Here is an 18,770-nt window from a genome sequence, read left to right as displayed (position 1 = left end):
TGGTGTCTAAAGTATATATAATGATAGCAATAATTTAAGGGTGTATGCTTTGTTATTCGAACAAAAAGTTTTACCAAGTTTGGTAATTTGGAATGTAAGTAATTTTTAATTTTGCACGAACTACGAAATGGTTATTTAACATAATTTAATATAAAAGAAATAGAAATTATTTCATACTTTTAAGCAATTATATCTAGAACTGATGGTATTCATATCAGTTGACTAGAAATTATTTCATAGTTTTTATTGGAATTTTAATATTTTTTTCGAAGTCGGTTATATTTTATTTCTTTTTTCGTGTCGTCGACCTTTTTTAGTGAGAAAGAAAAGTAATTTTGTGAAAAATGTTCCATTTTCTTTCACCAAATTTTTGTTGACCATTTCCAGTGCTCGAAATTCAATTCTATTTCCATAGAACTGTTCAGAATCGCTTAAATTTAAATTTAAAAAAAAAAAAAAGTGATTTTTTTCCATTTTTTAATGTTCCAAGCTCTTTAACGAAGCTTCGAACAATATTTTCGCTATGAAAAATATAACAGTAGCTATAAACGTTTAAAAAGTCCATAAATTGTTGCACGTTCGAAGAGCATGGAATCAACTGTCAATAAATGTGGAAAGTTCCATCTCGATCAGTAAATTCCTCGCCGAGTTACATCATGTAATAAGATTCTTTCAATAACAATAGTTATAAACAATAACAACATTTATAAATTTTTGCAAATGTGATTATCGCAAAAACCTGTCCGGCAGCAAAATGTAAGGGGTTTCATTGATTTCAGGCCGAACATACGTGAAATAGTACTCTTTCTGCGATAAAGGTGGTAAAGAAACGGGTAAAAAATGACAAATCACAAAATGTTTTGTTTACGGGACCAACTGGGAGAAATATTCTGCAAGATGCAAGAGGTTTCACTGGGACTGGTCAAGCCATCTCGACGTAATCGGGAAACATATACTAAAAAAAAAGTATATATATACAGGGTGTCCCAAAACTCGCGTAGGACCCGGAAATGGGGAGTAGCTGAGATGTTTCCGAGCAACAATTTCCTTTGCAAAAATGTCTGCGGGGGCTTCATTTTTGAATTATTAACGAAAAACACCGCTCAATCACAGGGCCCGATTAGCACGCGATCAGAGCCACGAGGGCATAAGCTCGAGCCAGGACTGGCTGGGTGCGCCAAGTCGATGCGCTGTGATTGGTCGGTGTTTTTCGTTAATAATTCAAAATGAAGACCCCACAGACATTTTTGTAAAGGAAATTGTTGCTCAGAATCGCCTCAGCTATGCCTCATTTCCGGCTTTTACGCGACTTTTGGAACACCCTCTATTTGTCGAATTGAGTTACACCCCCCCCCCCCCCGCCCTTCGAAATCGGTTAAAAATGAAGATGCCAAAAGTACACAATACTCTTTTATTAATAGTGTAAGTAGTGTATTATAAGTACTGCATTAATAAAACAGTCTTTGCTGAATACCGATTAAAAATTTAAATTCAACGATTCAATGTAAGATTCACCATTGCACAGTGGTCTGGCGACCCGCTTTTCGTGGCTAAAACCTGATTTCTCGACTTCAACTTTACACAGAAATTTTTTTTTATATGAATTCAAAAATGTTTAAGGCTTTACAATTCGTATACTTTACCGTTTTCTAGTGACTCCTTGATTAAATATTTATAATAGCATAAAGACAAAAGTACCAAATTGTATGTTGAGTTAATTATCTTAATTATTTATTGTAGAGCATCCAAATATGGGTTTGTATGGTACTATTATGTAAGTAAGGATGCATATTGTTGCGACGGTATGAAGATGCCGCACTACAGCTCCGAGTTACATCGTCGCGACGCTGTGAAGATGTTGCGACGATGTGAAGTTGCGGAAACGAGTTCCCGCGCTTCCGGTTGACAGGAAGCGGCAAACTTTTAAAATAGAAGAGAGCGCTTTGAGAACTCGGAAATAGAAGACGTTTCGTTACAAGTCTCTAAGATTATCGTTATATTGTTAAACAGTTATAGTTTGTTAATAAACTTTATATTTAATTATAATGAATTCTCGTGCTTCAACCCCTCGACGTTTAAATATTTATTTATGTTATACGCATATTTCAATTCGGGTACGAGCAATGAAGTGTTAAAGCAATGTAAACTTTAGGAAGGGTTACAAAAAAATGATCGAGAGTGATTGGCATCGGACTTGTTTTAAATAAAAGCATACACTTTTCATAATAAGAGTATATAAATGCAAGTGTTGCTTCTTGCCGCTTTTTAGTTTATGTAGACGTTTAGAAATTTCCTTTGTTATTATAAGAAACTTGTTGAAGATTTGCTAATAAATTATGCAAAAATAGGTATGGAATATATATTGTTATTCTTTTTGATTTGACAAAATGAATAAATCTGTACATTCAATTTTAATTTCAAAAGATGAAAATATGTCGCTCAAAATTTATTTCTTACATTCCACTTGGATTTTTCCCCGGAGAATCTTGGCGATGTAAATGACGAGCACGGTGAAAGGTTTCACCAAGATATCAAAACTATTGAGTCGCGCTGTCAAGGGTATTGGGATGAAAGAATGTTGGGAGACTACATTTGGTTCCTCATCAGAGAAACGGACCCAAAGAAGAACAGAAGACAAAGCAATGGCCAAAATTATTTCTAATCGTATTTCTAATCGAAATGAATTAAATAAACGTTTCCTATATAAATAGGAGAAAAATACAAAAACAGAGTAAAATTGGAATTTTTGTATCTTTACTCAATTATTGCTAACTCCGGTATTTATCTACAAGTGTTCTTCAACAGAAGCTTGTTTTCTTCGTAAAACTGCGACTTATACTTGAATAATAAGAAACTGAACATAATTTGACAGTTCCTATTTTTGCATGGAGATGGAAGAAATTTTTGTGTTCTCTTTTAGCTGAAAAAAATCGAAGTTTCTCATATACGTTGGCTCGTAACACTTAAACTATTGAACCGATTGAAAAACAATGTAGGAAACAATTGTTGGAAATTCGATTATCTTTAATATAGCATCTTGCGCGGCCCAATCGGACGTTTCTAACTCGAGATATGGCCTAAACTGTGAAGGCGTCTCAGAAAAAAATCGAAGAAAAATTCAAAAATTCATATAAAAAATCTACCCATAAAAAAAATTTTCATTTCGTTTTTCGAGTTTAACAGACCAAAATACATAAGAAAAAACTTGTGGCATTGAATGTACATTTTGGCTGTAAACTAGAATTAGTTATTTGACTAAGCAGTCAATTTTCTTTGATTTATCTAATGATGATGCACACACATAGGGAATACGTTGACATGATCCGAGCTTTTGGAGCCTGTAATAGAAACTTGTATGCTACTATTCGTTATTATATACAGGGTGCTCCACGCAATTGTTTCAAGTCATAACTCCGTTATTATTCCATTTATGAAAAAATGCCAAAGGAGAAAGATAAATGGTTCGAAGAGCACTACATCTGTGGGCCTTTAAATTTTTTTTAGATGCAGCAAAGCATATGCAATTAACAATTGCATCATTTCTTTAAATAGAAATGCGTATTTCTTGTTTACACAGATCGATTCTTCTGTTCATTCTACGTAAAAAATGAGTAGGGTACTATCGCCAAAAAATGATTAGTTCTCGAGATATTTTCAAAAAATGTCTTTATTGAAGGAGATGCTTAAACGCTTTATGACTAGTAAGTTAAACACGCTTTTAAAGGTAAAGACCCTTTCGACATTGTTATCATAACAGAAACTGATTTTTACGAGTAAGCATTTCATCACTCAGTAGCAATTCACTTATCGTAACTCGAATACGAAAACTAAGAATTTGAAAAAGTGTAACTGTATTTCACTAAGTACAAGAAAATGTATTTTTCTAATCGTGAGGAACAAGATATGTGTTGCACAGCACTTTTGTGCTGTGTGATGCAGATAATTTAAACGCAGTTATGCAAACAATAAAAAAACGTTATCAGAGATGTTTAGAATGTAATGGTGAAGCGTTTGAGCATCTTCTTCAATAAAAACATTTTTTGAAAATATCTCGAGAACTAATCATTTTTTGGCGATAGTACCCTAATCATTTTTTACGTAGAATGAACAGAAAAATCGATCTGTGTAAACAAAAAATACGCATGTCTATTTAAAGAAATGATGCAATTGTTAATTGCATATCCACTGCTGCATCTAAAAAAAATTTTAAGTCCTACAGATGTAGTGCTCTTCGAACCATTTAACTTTATCCTTTGGCATTTTTTCGTAAATGCAATAATAACGAAGTTATGACCTGAAACAATTGCGTGGACCAGCCTGTATACAGTGAACACCATCCTAACCGAAGGGTTCCTAATCGAAGAATAGTGCAAAGAATAGAACAAAGTCTAACTTAGTAACTTATAAATGATATTGTTTATAAACACGATACGCGTGATACGATGCTCCACGAACCGTAACTCAGTCTCCCATAACAGTATACGTACGAATAGGATTTTCAAACTCGATTTTCTGGAAAAGTAGGCTTTAAATGAAGAAATTTTATTGCATATTCTGTTCTTATTTTTGCATAAGGAACCACCTCGTGTCCGGTAGTACATGATATTCAGCCGCGACCTGTACATCTAATTAGAAAGAATTCCTCAATTCGAATCTATTATCAAATCCATTAAATCATGTGCTTTCGAAGCTTTAGTGTTCCCTGTTTAGGTTTAATAACAGAAAGGTAACATTGGTTGTAGATTAAAACTAAAATAGTTTTGAATTCTAGAAAGAAAACATTATACTGAAGTTGTTATTATAAAAAATAGCAAAATTTTTTTTAAAAAGGAATAATGGTAAATATTTATCTTAACAAATTTCTCTTTCTTAAAGTTTCTAACATCTAATTGTGGAGAAATAACGATCTGTCCAATTTTAGTACCTAGTCCTTTTAATATTTCAGCTCCAGAATCGTAAGTATATTCAATATCAACGAGTTTGCAAATAAGAAATTATCTAACCTGTGTCCACATTTGAACTTGCGAATAAAAGTTATCTGCATCGTGTTCTCTCGAATACCAGACATTTTTTGACCCTATTAGTGTTTATGTCTGAACGTTTGACCACACGTTATATGCGGAAATCACATGGTTACATTTATTCGGTATGTTCACCCATCGTCCGTTAGCGTCTTTCGCACAAACTAAGTAAAATTAAAGATTTAAAAGCACTTGCATTTGCAGCACCATAAGAATTCGCGAATAATAAGCAACTCCCTTAACATGTTCACTGTCCCCTGGCACACTTGCGAAACGTGAACATTTCAATAGTTGAAAGTAAAACATTTTAAAATTCATAACAAAGAAAGAAATAAAGTGAGAAGAAACGTTTTATTTTATACAAGGTAATCCGTTTATTAAGACAATAAACTTAAATAATAATTCTTAAGCGCTTCAATATCTACGTTCCATAACTCCAAAGAAATTTCAACAAAATTTTTTCGAGTTTTATGCAGTAAATCTCGTTTTAATCTGACTGATCCCGTTTTAAATCCCGTTTCCTGAGATAATTTTTTTGTCTATCCTTGTATGTTCCCTCTCAAACCAAACATTTTTCTCTCGTGAAATATATTCGTAAATTAAAAGCAACGTAAACATGTTTGGGTCTAATCTTAGGTGACTCGCTCTGTATGTATTGGGTTGTCGAAAAAGTCGTGACGCATTTCTGCAACATGTGGCACTAGTTTACTTTTGGCAGTACTAGAGTCAGTTGCAACCACGTGATTGATGTCATTTGACAACTAAGAACTCTAACTTCGTACTAAACAAAAGACTGATCGATTTGGTTGAGTTTGGAAAATTTTACGATAAATTGAAAATGGAAGATCAAACTGAACATTTTCATCATATTCTATTGTTTTACTTACATAAAGGGAAGAACGCAAGTCAAACTTGCGAAAAGTTGCGTAAAGTTTACGGTGACAATGCTTTACAAGAACGTCAGTGCCAACGATGGTTCACGAAATTCCGTGCCGGTGATTTTAATTTCAGCGATGCTCCTCGGTCAGGGAGACCCATCGCGGTTGATGATGACAAAATCAAACCAATAATTAAAAAATTACTGCAGCTTGGATGGGATGTGTTATCACACCCACCATACTCGCCAGATCTTGCGCCATCGGACTTCCATTTGTTTCGCGCTCTTCAAGCTTCTTTGCGTGATATAACGTTCGATTTCGACGAGGCTGTTAATCAGCACTTTAGTCAGTTTTTTGCCGATAAAGACAGGTCCTTCTATAAACGAGGAATTATGAAACTCACTGAACGATGGCGAAAGGTTATCGAACAAAACGGGCTATATATCATTGATTGATCTTTGTTCTTTATGTAAATAAATAACATTTGAAAAATCAAAAAAAAATACGTCATAACTTTCTCGAGACCTCAATACAAAAGAGGTATACAGGGATATATACCTCCAAAAATATTGAGGTCCTTCAAATGGGTGGTTCAGGAGGTGATTTGAAACAACTTTTTCCTTAGCGAAAATGTTGTCTGAGGCTTCATTAAGGAGATATTAACGGAAAACCTAGACCAATCAGCGGGCGCTCCATTGGCATACTCGCGCTCTGATTGGTCGAGGAGAGCGGCCACCTAGCGCGTAGCCTACGCTACCATGGTCGCTCCATCGGCATACTCGCGCTCTGATTGATCAGTGTTTTCCGTTAATATCTGCTCAACGAAGCCACAGACAATATTTTCGCTAAGGAAAAAGTGTTTTCAATTCACCTTCTAAACCACCCCTTTTAAGGTGTTACAACATTTTTGGAACACCCTGTATACATTCTTTATACAACATAATTTAAAATATTCAAACATCTAATTTCGAGATGCTCGATTCCATCGCTAATTATGCCAGTTTCGACCAAACAAGTGCATTATCCGAGATTTGAGTTGCTAATACCTAAGACTCATGGGGACAGTGAACCTGTCAAAATCCTTCGTTTTAAACAGAAGATCATAGGAGCGGGAGTTCTTTTATTTTCGCAAGTATTACTTATAATAAACAGAAACAAATACTCACCAAAGTGTTCTGGTACCCCAGTCCATAGTCTTCGCTCCCCTCGCTATTGGACGATGCCATGTTGGATCTTTGATTCGTTGAGGAACTCGCACGATTTTCGAAAATTTCAGAAGGAAGAAGAAAGAGGGAAAAGGAAAAAGGAAAAAGGAAAGATAACAGAGGAAAAAGGAGAAAAGAAAGAAGAAAAAGAAAGGAAAAAGAGAAACGGGAGGAGGCCAGATCGAGATAGGTCGGGGATTCGCCAAGTGATAGTCGATCAAGACTTTCTTCCTTTTCTTTTCCTGCGTCGGGATCTTATTGAAGATTCCTGTCTTCAAGAACATCTATGGTCACTTTTCTTCACTTTTACACTGTCGCGTGACTAGACCGCGCACAGCTTTCCTCGATAGTCATAAATCGTTGATACAATAAAACGACAAATCCGACACCGAACAGAACGATTCCGGTTAAGAAACCAGATTACTTTCGCACTACTGTCACTCTTGTTTTTCGATTGGCCGCGTTCCAAGAGACACTCTTTCAAGAGTCCTCCTCGCTAGTTCCAGAGACAAACTGACACCGCAGCGCGCGTACTACCGGCTGTCGAACGTACGGGAACGGACGGGAAGGAAAACAAACCCCCACCGCGACACGCAGCGTAGAAAATTTTACTCTGGTCACTTTGGCAACGCAAACTGCACCCAGAAAAGTGGCGGCCCTGCGCATTAGTGCGAATTGAGTTAAACTTCGTTTAGGGACATCGACAATTTTTTAACCCATTTCTAGAGTAGGTAAAAAGAGTATTAGTACACTCACTTCTCGTTAAATATCTTTATTTAATAACCTCGAATGGTGCCAAATAACAGTATATTATTGTTAGCAATATTTTCCGAAAAGTATCTATGATCATACGTTACGCATACGATGGTGCCAATCGCCTCACAAGAGAACTCTCTTTGAAGTTAAATTTACAAAACATTGCGAATGATTGAATTTCTCTTTAGAAATCTCTTGTAAGATGATTTAGGAAATTAAAAAATTGCTTTTAGGTTTAACTGGCTACATGAATCATTTGTTTTGTACCAGGGAATCCTTCTAGACCTTGCTGCGTATTATAGACTTATAGTTTAGTTTTGTATTATTATATTAGTAATTTTGTTACGAATAATTGAAAATACATTAATTAGGCTTTATATTACATGGTCTACGTCAAATTATGAACAAATCATGATTCTTAAATACTATATGTGAAAATTAACTTATTTTTCATTTTTCCAAGTGAGGTTTAACAAACATGGTCAACACGATTTTCAACAAATATTGAAATAAACTAGGCGTTAAGGGGTTAGTCGCAGTCAGGAAAATGAAAACGGACACTTTCTTGTGTGTATTTTTAAGGTATTAAATAATAATTTTTATTAATGAAATTTAAATATACGACAAGATATATCCTAAACAACTATAAACAGATTTTTGTTTTAAAAGAAGATTAATTCATTTCGTCATAACAGGCGATTGTGTGGGTGGCCATTTTGTTTGCGGTGAGCAAGATTTCTTTAAACTAGTGCATCTGAAAACAAAACTAAAGGTAGATTTAGAAAATATATTAGACTAACGGGTTCCTGATCGAAGGATATTTTATTTTCTTGTATACTTTCTTTTTTATCCTGTATTGAATCGCTTAATTTTAGTGAAAAAATTGAAAAACAACTTCAAATATACGCCATCTCGTTTTAAATTAATTTTTTCCAAAATCCTTCGTTCAGGGACCCGCTAGAGTAATCTATTTTCGAAATCTACCTTTGTTTTTGTTTTCAAGTAAACCAGTGTAGAGAATGGTGATGACGATATAAACTAAACGTTTCTTAAAACAAAAAATGTTTTTTAGTTCTTTAAAATATGTTTTATAATATACTTAGTTGTTACTTATGAAAATTATTATGTAATAACTAAAAAAAAATTGCAAAGAATCGTTTTTCCTCTACCTGACTGCGACTAACTCCTTAAGTTATCCTTCCCACATCAATTTAGTTCAATATTTTTTTCCTAGACATAGTGCTTTCGGTCAGCATTAGAAAGACTAAAGTAGGGTATCAATACAAAATATATGTTCTGGGGTTTTCTGACATACAAAAATCGAAATAATGTTGATGAAAGAAATAAAAAAAGGAAAACGAATATGACCTACTCAAAAAAACTCGCATACTCATGATTTTAACAAAGAGTTCGTAAATCATACTGTTGTGTTATTGTAAGAACATGAATGCAAACAGACTTTTTTTACGCTTGACTTGTCTCAATTCACGTAATTAGTCTGCATTTATACTTTGTTGAGAAAATATAGTTGCTAAGCGAAGTAAATTGTCCGCATTTGTACGGTATAAAAGTGTTCTTTTGTATAAAAATCGAGAGAATTTTCGAAAAATCGGTAAACAAGTTACATTTCAGCTTCTTCATAAGAGAAATGTTGTAAAAATAAACGAAGAGATTGATTCTTCCTTAAAACTTTAAACCAAAAACTAAATTTTCATCCGAACTCCCAAAGCCGTTAACAGTAAGGGAGCAACAACATGTCGTAAAACAAGCGTTTGTAATTTGTCTGCTAATATTACAACATCTTCAAAATAGATAGTTATAGCTCAAACTGTGTAATTATGCTTCATTTGTTAATATCGATGAGAGAACTGCAAAAAAACCGTTTATAAATAACAAAAATAGTAAAAAACGCTGGGGAAGAAATTTTCATTTTTCTTATTTTATTCCTTTCAGCAACATCTCAAATTCGAAAAAATACACTATTTTGGTATGACACACAATATTAGAATACGTACTTTGTTGTAACGTAGTACTCTATAAATATAACTATCTATATAAACAAGTGAATGAGTCATATACAGGGTGTCCCAAAAATGTTGTAACACCTTGAAAGGGGTGGTTCGGGAGGTGATTTGAAACAACTTTTTCCTTGGGGAAAATGCTGTCCGAGGCTTCGTTAAGGAGATATTAACAGAAAACCCCAATCAATCAGCGGGCGCTCCATTGGCATACTCGCGCTCTGATTAGTCAGTGTTTTCCGTTAATATCTCCTCAACGAAGCCTCGGACAACATTTTCGCTAAGGAGAAAGTTGTTTGAAATCACCTCCCGAACCACCTCTTTCGAGGTGTTACAACATTTTTGGGTTACCCTGTATGTCTTCTAATAAAAGAGAAGTGCAATGAAAAACGAGCAAATAAAGGTGTCTAAGCGCCTAGGATGGAGGAACGATTAGTGTATCCTTAATGATGAAAGTAGAGGGACGTGTGTTCAATAGATTTCTTTCTCCTTAGGAGGATTATTATACAAAAATATATAATGTGTTTGTAAACAGCAAATCAAAAATGCCTATTACCTTAGCTACTTATAAATATTTATTTATTGATATTACTTTTCTTTTTGCATTTAAATAATACTGCAAGATAACATTCACTTAATTATTCTTCTCACAGTGAAAGCATCATTCATGTCGTTAATTAACGATTTACACTTATCCTCTAAATTATACACAAACATACGTAGATTCTTCAAAATACCGTGTAAATTGAACTCGTAGACTTTTGCATGAAAAATAAAGTGCTCGTAATTTAATTGTTTAATTAAACTCATTTATTATAATGTAAGCAAAAAGTAAGATATAAATGTAATTCAAAAAAATACCAGTCCATTCGTTAAATAAACCTTTTATTTCCACTACTTTTGATTTTTAACTTTCTTTCGAGATGGTAAAACCTGTAAAATTGTAATCGAATTATAAAAATGCTAGAAAAGTAGTAATTATTATCACTAACTAATAAATATGACGTCTTAAAAATTTGCGATTAAAAAGAAGTATAACGATTGGTACTTGTTTGCTGTTAAAAAAGTGCTGCTCTAATTAATATGAATGCTTTTTATAATAAAAAAAGAGGAAATTCCCCTTTCTAAATTTAATGTCAGTGTTGAGCAAACGAACGATACTAAAAAATTACTGTACATATACAAGAACAGTATACATTTGTATTTTTAACAGTTTTTTTTATTTGAAAATTGGTTATCTTAAAAATCGTTTAAAAGCACAATTGTAAAAACAAGATTACCGTGTAAATTGGGGACAACCCGATATTGACAACCCTTTATCTCTAATTTTTGGAGAAATACAATTTTTCTTAAACAATTTTAAAATTTAGTTTAGTATTTGATAAAACAATGGTCCTCGAAATTTAAGTCTCAAGGCTGCAGCCTTATTAGACCCTTCTTAATCTGTGACTACATGAAAGAAACGCGTATTCAATAGAATAATTCAAATTACACAAATATAGAAATTTTAAAAATCGTTCCTATTCTTATTTGTTCTGTTAAGTATTACTTGATAAATTAGTCAAAATAGGGATATTCATATTAATTTTTGTAGTCTTATCCATTTGTACATTTCCAGCATGTATTGTCCAAACTTTTTTTTTATTCTTCTATGGTGCTGAAGTATAATGTATCATACGAAAAAGTTATAGTTTTCGACATGATCTTGATACATTCAAAAGAAATTTTTTCGCGATATTAAAATTCATAAACAACGAAACAAATTTTTGCTGAAGTCTCACTTTACAACTTTATTTCATTAAAATATCCAATTGATTCTGATTTTTATTTGGTTTTCGTTTGCATCAGTTTTTATTTTTACGGCTTATTATTAATGAAAATTTTTAAATCAATTTTAATTTTAATAGCTGTAGATCTGAAGATGACTTAAATCCAAGAGTCGAAATTTAATCAAACACATGCATTACAAATTCAATTATTTATTTATCTATTCACAGGAATCAGGTCTTTTCTGTACAGAAGAAAAGATAAACAGACGTATTATAATATAAAAATTCCATCTTCATTTATATGCACCAACAAACTTTCATTAACGAAATGCTTTTTAGATATAGTATCACTCTTTAGACGTAAATAATTTTTAAACCGAAGATTTCCTAACCTCAAAATTATTCTTTCTAGAACATCAGAAAACATAGGAACTGTTAAAAAAAATTGCCAATGCTCTGAAATGAAGTTCAGCCCGCAAGATTCTAGGTTTCGCAGGATGCAATCATAAGCGACGAGTCTCGATTGCCGAAAATCGATTAGCGACCACACAAACGAACCTGTGCACGGCGATTGGTTTTGCGTTTAATTCCGAAAAACATTCACTCGTTGCGTCACGCTGGATCTCGACGAGTGTGAAGAATTCTTCGACAACAGATGACTCAAGGTTCCGTCGACAAAGCCACTCTCAACTGTCTTTTGGCTTACGGATCATCACTCGTGAGTGGTTTGAATCGCGATTTCGATATCGATGCATGAAACGTGCTTCGCGTGCGACTGTCCGGTTGGACGGTCGTGAGCCAACTGATAGGTGGATGAATGAAGTGACTGAGATTTCTGCCTCTAGTTTACGGGAAAATCGCACTCTCAAGCCACGTGACTCCGCCTTCGTTTTCGTCTCGGTCGATATTGTTCGACACCTGTCGGCCACGACCGGCGTAATTCGACAGATGATCGACGTGCTTCTAAAGGCGACTCGTCAGTCGATAGATGATAAACATCAGAGCGACATCCGTCGACGAAGCTGATCCTAACTGTGTCGTGGCCTATGGATCTTTACTCGTGACTGATTTGACCCGCGATTTCGATATCGATGTCACGAAACGCGCTTCGCGAACGATTGTGCGGTTCAACGGTTGTAAGCCAACTGATAGGTAGATGAATGTAGCGGCTGAGATTTTCGCCTCGGTGTACGGGAAAATCGGTATCTTGAAGCACGTGACTCAGCCTTCGATTTCGTCATGGTCGATATTGTTCGATATCAGCTGTCTCGAACTGGCATAAATCGACAGATGATCGACGTACGCATAAGCGTACAGTAAGTCTCTAAGATAGATATAGTCCAAACAACATTTACTAGTTAATATAATTTGTGAAATTAACAAAACAATGCGAAAAGTGGGTAAGAGTATAGAAGTAATAAGTATTTGTACGATTCTTATGACGAACCATTTACAGCAGAGTTTGTAACGTAAACACATTAGTTTATTCCTCCGTGCGAATTAGAAAACATCAAATTTTCAGGAAAATATTTTTAAACAGTTATGCGAATACTTATTGCTTCAATATTTCTATCGATTAATTGTTTTTTTCTTGTTAATTTCGCAACTTACATAAATAGCTACTTTTTTTTGTAATCTATCTATTCTAGAGATTTCCTAGAACATGTAGAATATCATTGTTTATAAAAAATAAGTTAATAAATTACAATTTTACACAGTTTTTTTGGAAATTTATCGGTGTACAAATACTTTCTACACCCACTGTAACTCTCCAATCAATCGACAATAAACATCGGAACAATTTCTGTAAAGTTTTTGCGCGGTAACACTGAATCCACGGGGATTTAATGTTCGATAATTTATGTAATAGGTACTTCATTTTCCTCTCTCCGTTATAAAGTAATAGACGATCTTAAAGGTAAAATAACAGTAAATTGTTAAAATGTTAAATTCGAAATAAGACTTAATGGTCATAAACTATTGAAACAAAGAAACAGTAAAATAGTGTATAGATAAATAGGATATAACAAAATATGTTTCTTAAATTTTTAAAGATAAAATGAAATAGTATCAGTATCAGTTTGGAATTATTAAGATGTTTTCGATTGATTTAGAACTTTTTAATATTATATTGTAGTATATTATTATGTGCAAGTAAACCTTTTAGTTCAAAAAGTTTAATACAAAGATATAAATTTAAGAAAAATAATAAAAGAAATAAAAATATAAAAGTGCAAATACGAAAAAAAGAAACAGAAATGCAATAGTATATTATATCATATCATTGCCTAAAAAGACTATATTTGTAGAGTTTGCATTTCATACGATGTTTCGGTCTCTTTATATTTTATGTCTGTTTTATTATATCTATACCTTTTTTTAATATGTTGGATATAAGAAACATTTACGAATACATTATTTGTATCTCTTAATTCGTGTAATTAGTTCTATTTGTTTTGTGGAAGATACATTTAATTCAGTATTATTGTGATATTAGAACTCTGAGAAGGGGAGACATCGCGAAGTGCGCACCGAATTTTTTAATCAGATTTTTTTCATATGTAAAGAAGGATATGTAAGACAATCTCTGAAAGTAGGAAGGAGCAACTCTCTTTCGTTTTCGAGAAATAAATTTTTAAATATATCTAAATTTCGATTGACGAATATCAACCGTACAAGTGTTGGAGATGTCAGATAATTAGCGTGTCGCAGTCGGTAGAGTATTAGGTTTGCCCAAACTCGACACCGGTTCAATTATAGAGCCACGAACTGGAATGCCTTTACAAGCAGACTCGAAGGATCGTTCAACCAAGACATCCCAGAAAACCGTAACCTTACAATAGTTGAAATCGATCACAATCTTTCAATGATTAATGAATCAATAATGTACGCGATTAATACCGCAATACCAACTTTCAAGGCCACTGATAGTATATCAAAGTACATCAATACAAAAATTAAACAACTCTAAAGAGATAAATCATATTTAATTTCGCCTCTCCATTCAGTACATGTCAAACATTTCAAATCCAACAACTCGAAATCAACAGACAAGAACGATCAAAACTCTATTAAAGAATGTTAGAACGGCATTACAAATAGAACTACGGAAAGCCGATGAATCGTTCTGGATAAAACAATTAAAAAAAATAAACTACCGTAAAGTAGAAGAATTTTTCCCGTGAATGAACAGAATTCTAAGACCCAAACAACCATTAAAATTGACAATATACACATTAATGAAGACAACCTACCACTGCTCACGAGAAGCACATGCGACTTAACGTGCGCTCAAAAAATTAATGGTAAATTCATTCTCTCGACAACCTCAGACAAACTCAACATAAGAGGGGCCTTTTACGAGTCAATAAACTCACCTCGCTACCTCAATAATGGCACGGGCCTCCAGAACATTGTTAACACCACAGTAGAACAATTCAAACAAGAATTCACTCTGAACATAACAGCAGAAACTCCAATTACAACTTTTTCTAATTACAATAAAGTGTCCCTCCCGATATCTACCGACGTTGAAATTAACATCTTCTGCAATTTCACATCAGTAAGCAAAATAAAATAATTTTTTGGAAAAAGAATTTAACCGACTTCAAAAAAGGTACAGTGAAAAGTATGAAATAATTTCTAGTTAATTTATATAGTTAGTTAGTTATAGTTTATTCTCTTTGCGGAGTACAAGCGAACCTCCGCCCCGCTTACATTACTTCCTCGTAACACTACTTATACACTATTCTTACTTCTCTACGTTACATCTAACTTTTCCTTCCATTCACCCCTGCAAGAGAGAGAGAGATTCCATTCATTTATTCCCACACACACTCTCATTCCTGACCTCCGTTTCCGCCGCTCGTCCTTGCTCTCATCTCTTCCACTCTCCTCATCCACACCTCCCCTTCCCCCTCTTCCCCTAGCACCTCCGTCACAACCTCCTGCCATCCTTTTTCTCTACTCCAGTTCGTACACTCCTCACATACATGCTCCCACGAGTCTATTCCTCCCCAACAAACCCTGCATCTCCTTCTGTCCTCCTCTTCCCAATATCTTCCCCCTTTCATTTTATCCCCTAACCTATACCCTGCCACCAACTGCCACCTCCTTTCCTCCCAATTCTTTGTCAGATACCTTGGCACCCCCTCTCCTTTTATCATTTTATACCATGTATTGTACCTCGACTCCACTATCTTCCTCCACCTTTCTTCCCTCTGCACCTCTTTCTCCCTTTTTACTATCTCCTCCCCTCTCAATCGCCCTTCCTCCCTCCACTCCTCCACCTCTCCTATACTCCACCCCTTTCTTTCCCAAAATTCTCTCCTCTCCTCCTCCCATTCTCCTAAAACCCTACCCCTCACTGCTCTCCCTCTTATCTCCATCCAACATTTCCTCGCCAGCTCCCCTCCTTTCCCTTCACTTAGTTTCCTTTCATATCCCCATGCCCTCATACTAGCCCTTCCTCCCAGCAACTCCCTCTGCATCTCCTCCCTCACCATGTATCCTAGCACCGTTCTTCCCACTCCCAATATCCACTTCAAAAATCTCTCCTGAACCCTCTCCATTTTCTCCCTCCCCTTCCATCCCCATACTTCTACCCCATACCCCATAACTGACCACACCAGCTTGTCAAACAGCCATACCCTTTTACCCCAATCTTTCGCGAATATCCTTTTTCCTATCCCCCATACCTGTCTCATCGCTATCATCCCTTTCTTAACTCTCTCATTAACCTGTTCTTCCTGCTTCCCATTCGCCATCAGCACGTAGATCAGGTATTTAAATTTTTTCACCTCTTCAATCTCTCTGCCCTTCCACCTCCATTTCACCTTCCCTTTCCTCCCACCTCCACTCTTACATCTCATCATCTTCGTCTTCCCTACATTAACCTCCAGCTTCTTCTCCTCAATGTACCTTTCCAATCTCGCCACTACCCCTTTCATTCCATCTTCATCCTCCGCCATCACCGCTATATCATCCGCATAAGCCAGCGTGTATATCTTTTCCTCCTCGATCTTCACCCCTCCCCATCCTCTTTTCTTCAGTACATCTTCCATATTTGCCAGTAAAATCGTGAAGAGCATCGGGCTTAGTGGACATCCTTGTCTCACCCCTCTCTCCGTCCAAAAACTCTCCCCCTCTTTCTCGCCTACCCTCACTTTACTTCTCGTTTCCCTCAAAATCTCCACGCACCTCCTCACCAGCCCTTCTCTCACCCCCACCTTCCTCATCAACTCTGCTAATACCTTCCTATCCACTGAATCAAAAGCTGCCTTTAAGTCCACAAACAGTACTATCAACTTGCCCCCCTTCCTTGCTATCTGCCTGTTCATTAGACAGTTGAGTACATAGATGTTATCGGATGATTCGGTGGTAGAATGCCTCTTCCCTCTATCTCCTTCCTTAGCCTCTCCGCCAACACCCCCGCATACACCTTGTACGCCGTCTGCGTAAGCGTCACCCCTCTGTACTCCTCCACTCTTGTCCCATCTCCTTTCTTTAACACTGGCACTACCACTCCTTCCGACCAGTCTTGTGGCCAGCCTTCCCCTCTCCACACCCGGTTACAGATTTCCCATAATCATTCCCTTACTACTTCCCCTCCATACTTCCATACTTCGTTTGGGATTCCGTCACCTCCTGTTGCTTTCTCCTCTTTTAACTTTTTTACTACCGCCCAAACTTCCTCTCTACTTACTTCCTCCTCTTCATCCTCCCCCCTCTCTCCTCTCTCTTCTCCTTCTATCCTCCAGCCCACTCCTCCTAACACCTCTCTAAAATATTCGTCCCAAGCCTCAATCTCTATTTCTGTATTCACTCCTTTCCTCCGCATTCTTCCCCTAATGACAATCTTCCATACCTCTCTCTCTGTTCTGATTCCTTCTATCTCCTTCTCCCACCTCTCTTTTTCTCTACTCTTCTTCTCTCTCCTCATTTTACCTAACTCGCCTCTTGCCTTCCTAAAGCTTTCCCCACTTCCTCCTTCCCTTTTCCATTTTTTCAATTCCTCTTCTGCTATCTTCTTTTTCTTCTTCCATTCCTCATCCCACACATCTCTTCCCTCCTTCCTATTATACTTCTTCTCCATCTTTTCTAACACCTGTAATACCTCCCTTTTTAATTCTCCCGACACCTCTTCAAAATCTTTTCCCCTTCCTTCTTTCCCTACAAACCCTTCCCCAAATTCTTTCCTTCTGTCTTCTGTCCACCACCCCTTTTTACCTCTCCCCCCTTTTCTCCTTCTCCATCTTTTCCCATCTTCCCCTTTTCCTCCCTCTATCCATACTGCTACTGGTTGGTGGTCCGATTCCACTTTCTCTTCTACTACCAACCTTACCGTTCTTACCCTCGTTTCTTCATTTCCTTGCACATAATCTATCACTGACTCTCAATTCCCTGTATACGTGAATTCGCCCTCTTCATCCCCTGTCACATCTCCGTTCATTATACCCCAACCTAGCTCTCCCAGAAATCGGCATAGTCTCCTTCCCTCACTATTTATCTTCTTGTCCTTCGACCTCATTGTCTCTTCTTCCTCTCCCCCCTCCTCTGACCCCCATCCTCCTTGCGTCCCCGTCCTAGCGTTTAAATCTCCACCCATTATTACCCTTACCCCCTTCTCCCTTTCTTCCATCCATTCCCTCATTCTCTCCAGCTTCTTCTGCAAATCCTTATTCGCATATACTCCTATCATATTCCACACCTCCTCCCCTAACTATATTTTCCTAGCCATTATTCCCTCTTCCTCCTCCTCCTCCCTTTCGACTTTCATCATTTTGATTCCTTCCCTTGCCCCATAGCCCGTCCTTTCTTCCCTCTCCTTACCGCATATTGTAATTCCCACACATATTGTTTCGTCGCTTTATTTCTTATTCCCTGGCACTCCCTTCTTCCCACCCATGTTTCACACATCACCACTACATCCCATTCTTTGATTCCCTCCCAAAAGTCCTTCTCTTTGTTCTTCAATCCTGCCATATTCCAAAACGCCACCTTATATATTCTGCTATCCTCTCCTGATCCTCCTTTTACACTTCTTTCCATCCCTCTTTCGCCTTCCCTTCTCTGCCCTGAACCCCCCTCTGCCCGTTTCCCTGTTCCTCTATCCACTTTTCCT

General features: G+C 36.2%; 2 protein-coding genes across 6 annotated transcripts in view; both read right to left on the bottom strand.

Annotated features, from left to right (window-relative positions):
• The window catches only part of LOC128894209 (chloride channel protein 2), a 217,173-nt gene extending 203,832 nt beyond the window's left edge, over window positions 1-13,341 (bottom strand). The window contains exons 1-2 of one of the 5 annotated variants that reach the window (XM_054155800.1): window positions 12,202-13,341; window positions 7,066-7,996 (exon numbers count right to left, since the gene is read on the bottom strand). In XM_054155800.1, coding sequence (XP_054011775.1) covers window positions 7,066-7,125 — 60 coding nt within the window. In that variant the 5' untranslated portion in view covers window positions 7,126-7,996; window positions 12,202-13,341. Of the gene's footprint in view, window positions 1-7,065; window positions 8,804-12,201 lie in introns of those variants that run through there. The other 4 variants (XM_054155801.1, XM_054155802.1, XM_054155799.1 and 1 more) reach the window with 4 other exon arrangements.
• A 2,145-nt stretch (window positions 13,342-15,486) lies between these two features.
• On the bottom strand, window positions 15,487-16,638 carry LOC128893676 (uncharacterized). Its single transcript, XM_054154819.1, has one exon. It carries the CDS (start codon window positions 16,615-16,617, stop codon window positions 15,487-15,489), a length of 1,131 nt encoding a protein of 376 aa, XP_054010794.1. The 5' UTR covers window positions 16,618-16,638.
• Window positions 16,639-18,770: the final 2,132 nt, after the last annotated feature.

The sequence above is a fragment of the Hylaeus anthracinus genome, unplaced genomic scaffold (genome assembly GCF_026225885.1).
Source record: "Hylaeus anthracinus isolate JK02 unplaced genomic scaffold, UHH_iyHylAnth1.0_haploid 3, whole genome shotgun sequence".
NCBI classification, from domain to species: domain Eukaryota; kingdom Metazoa; phylum Arthropoda; class Insecta; order Hymenoptera; family Colletidae; genus Hylaeus; species Hylaeus anthracinus.
Note: the sequence above shows the minus strand (reverse complement) of the source record. Positions and strands in the feature narration are given on the sequence as shown.

Excerpts from the sequence above, each read along its gene's own strand:
- LOC128893676 (XM_054154819.1), bottom strand. The coding sequence starts at position 16,617 with ATGGCGGAGGATGAAGATGGAATGAAAGGGGTAGTGGCGAGATTGGAA.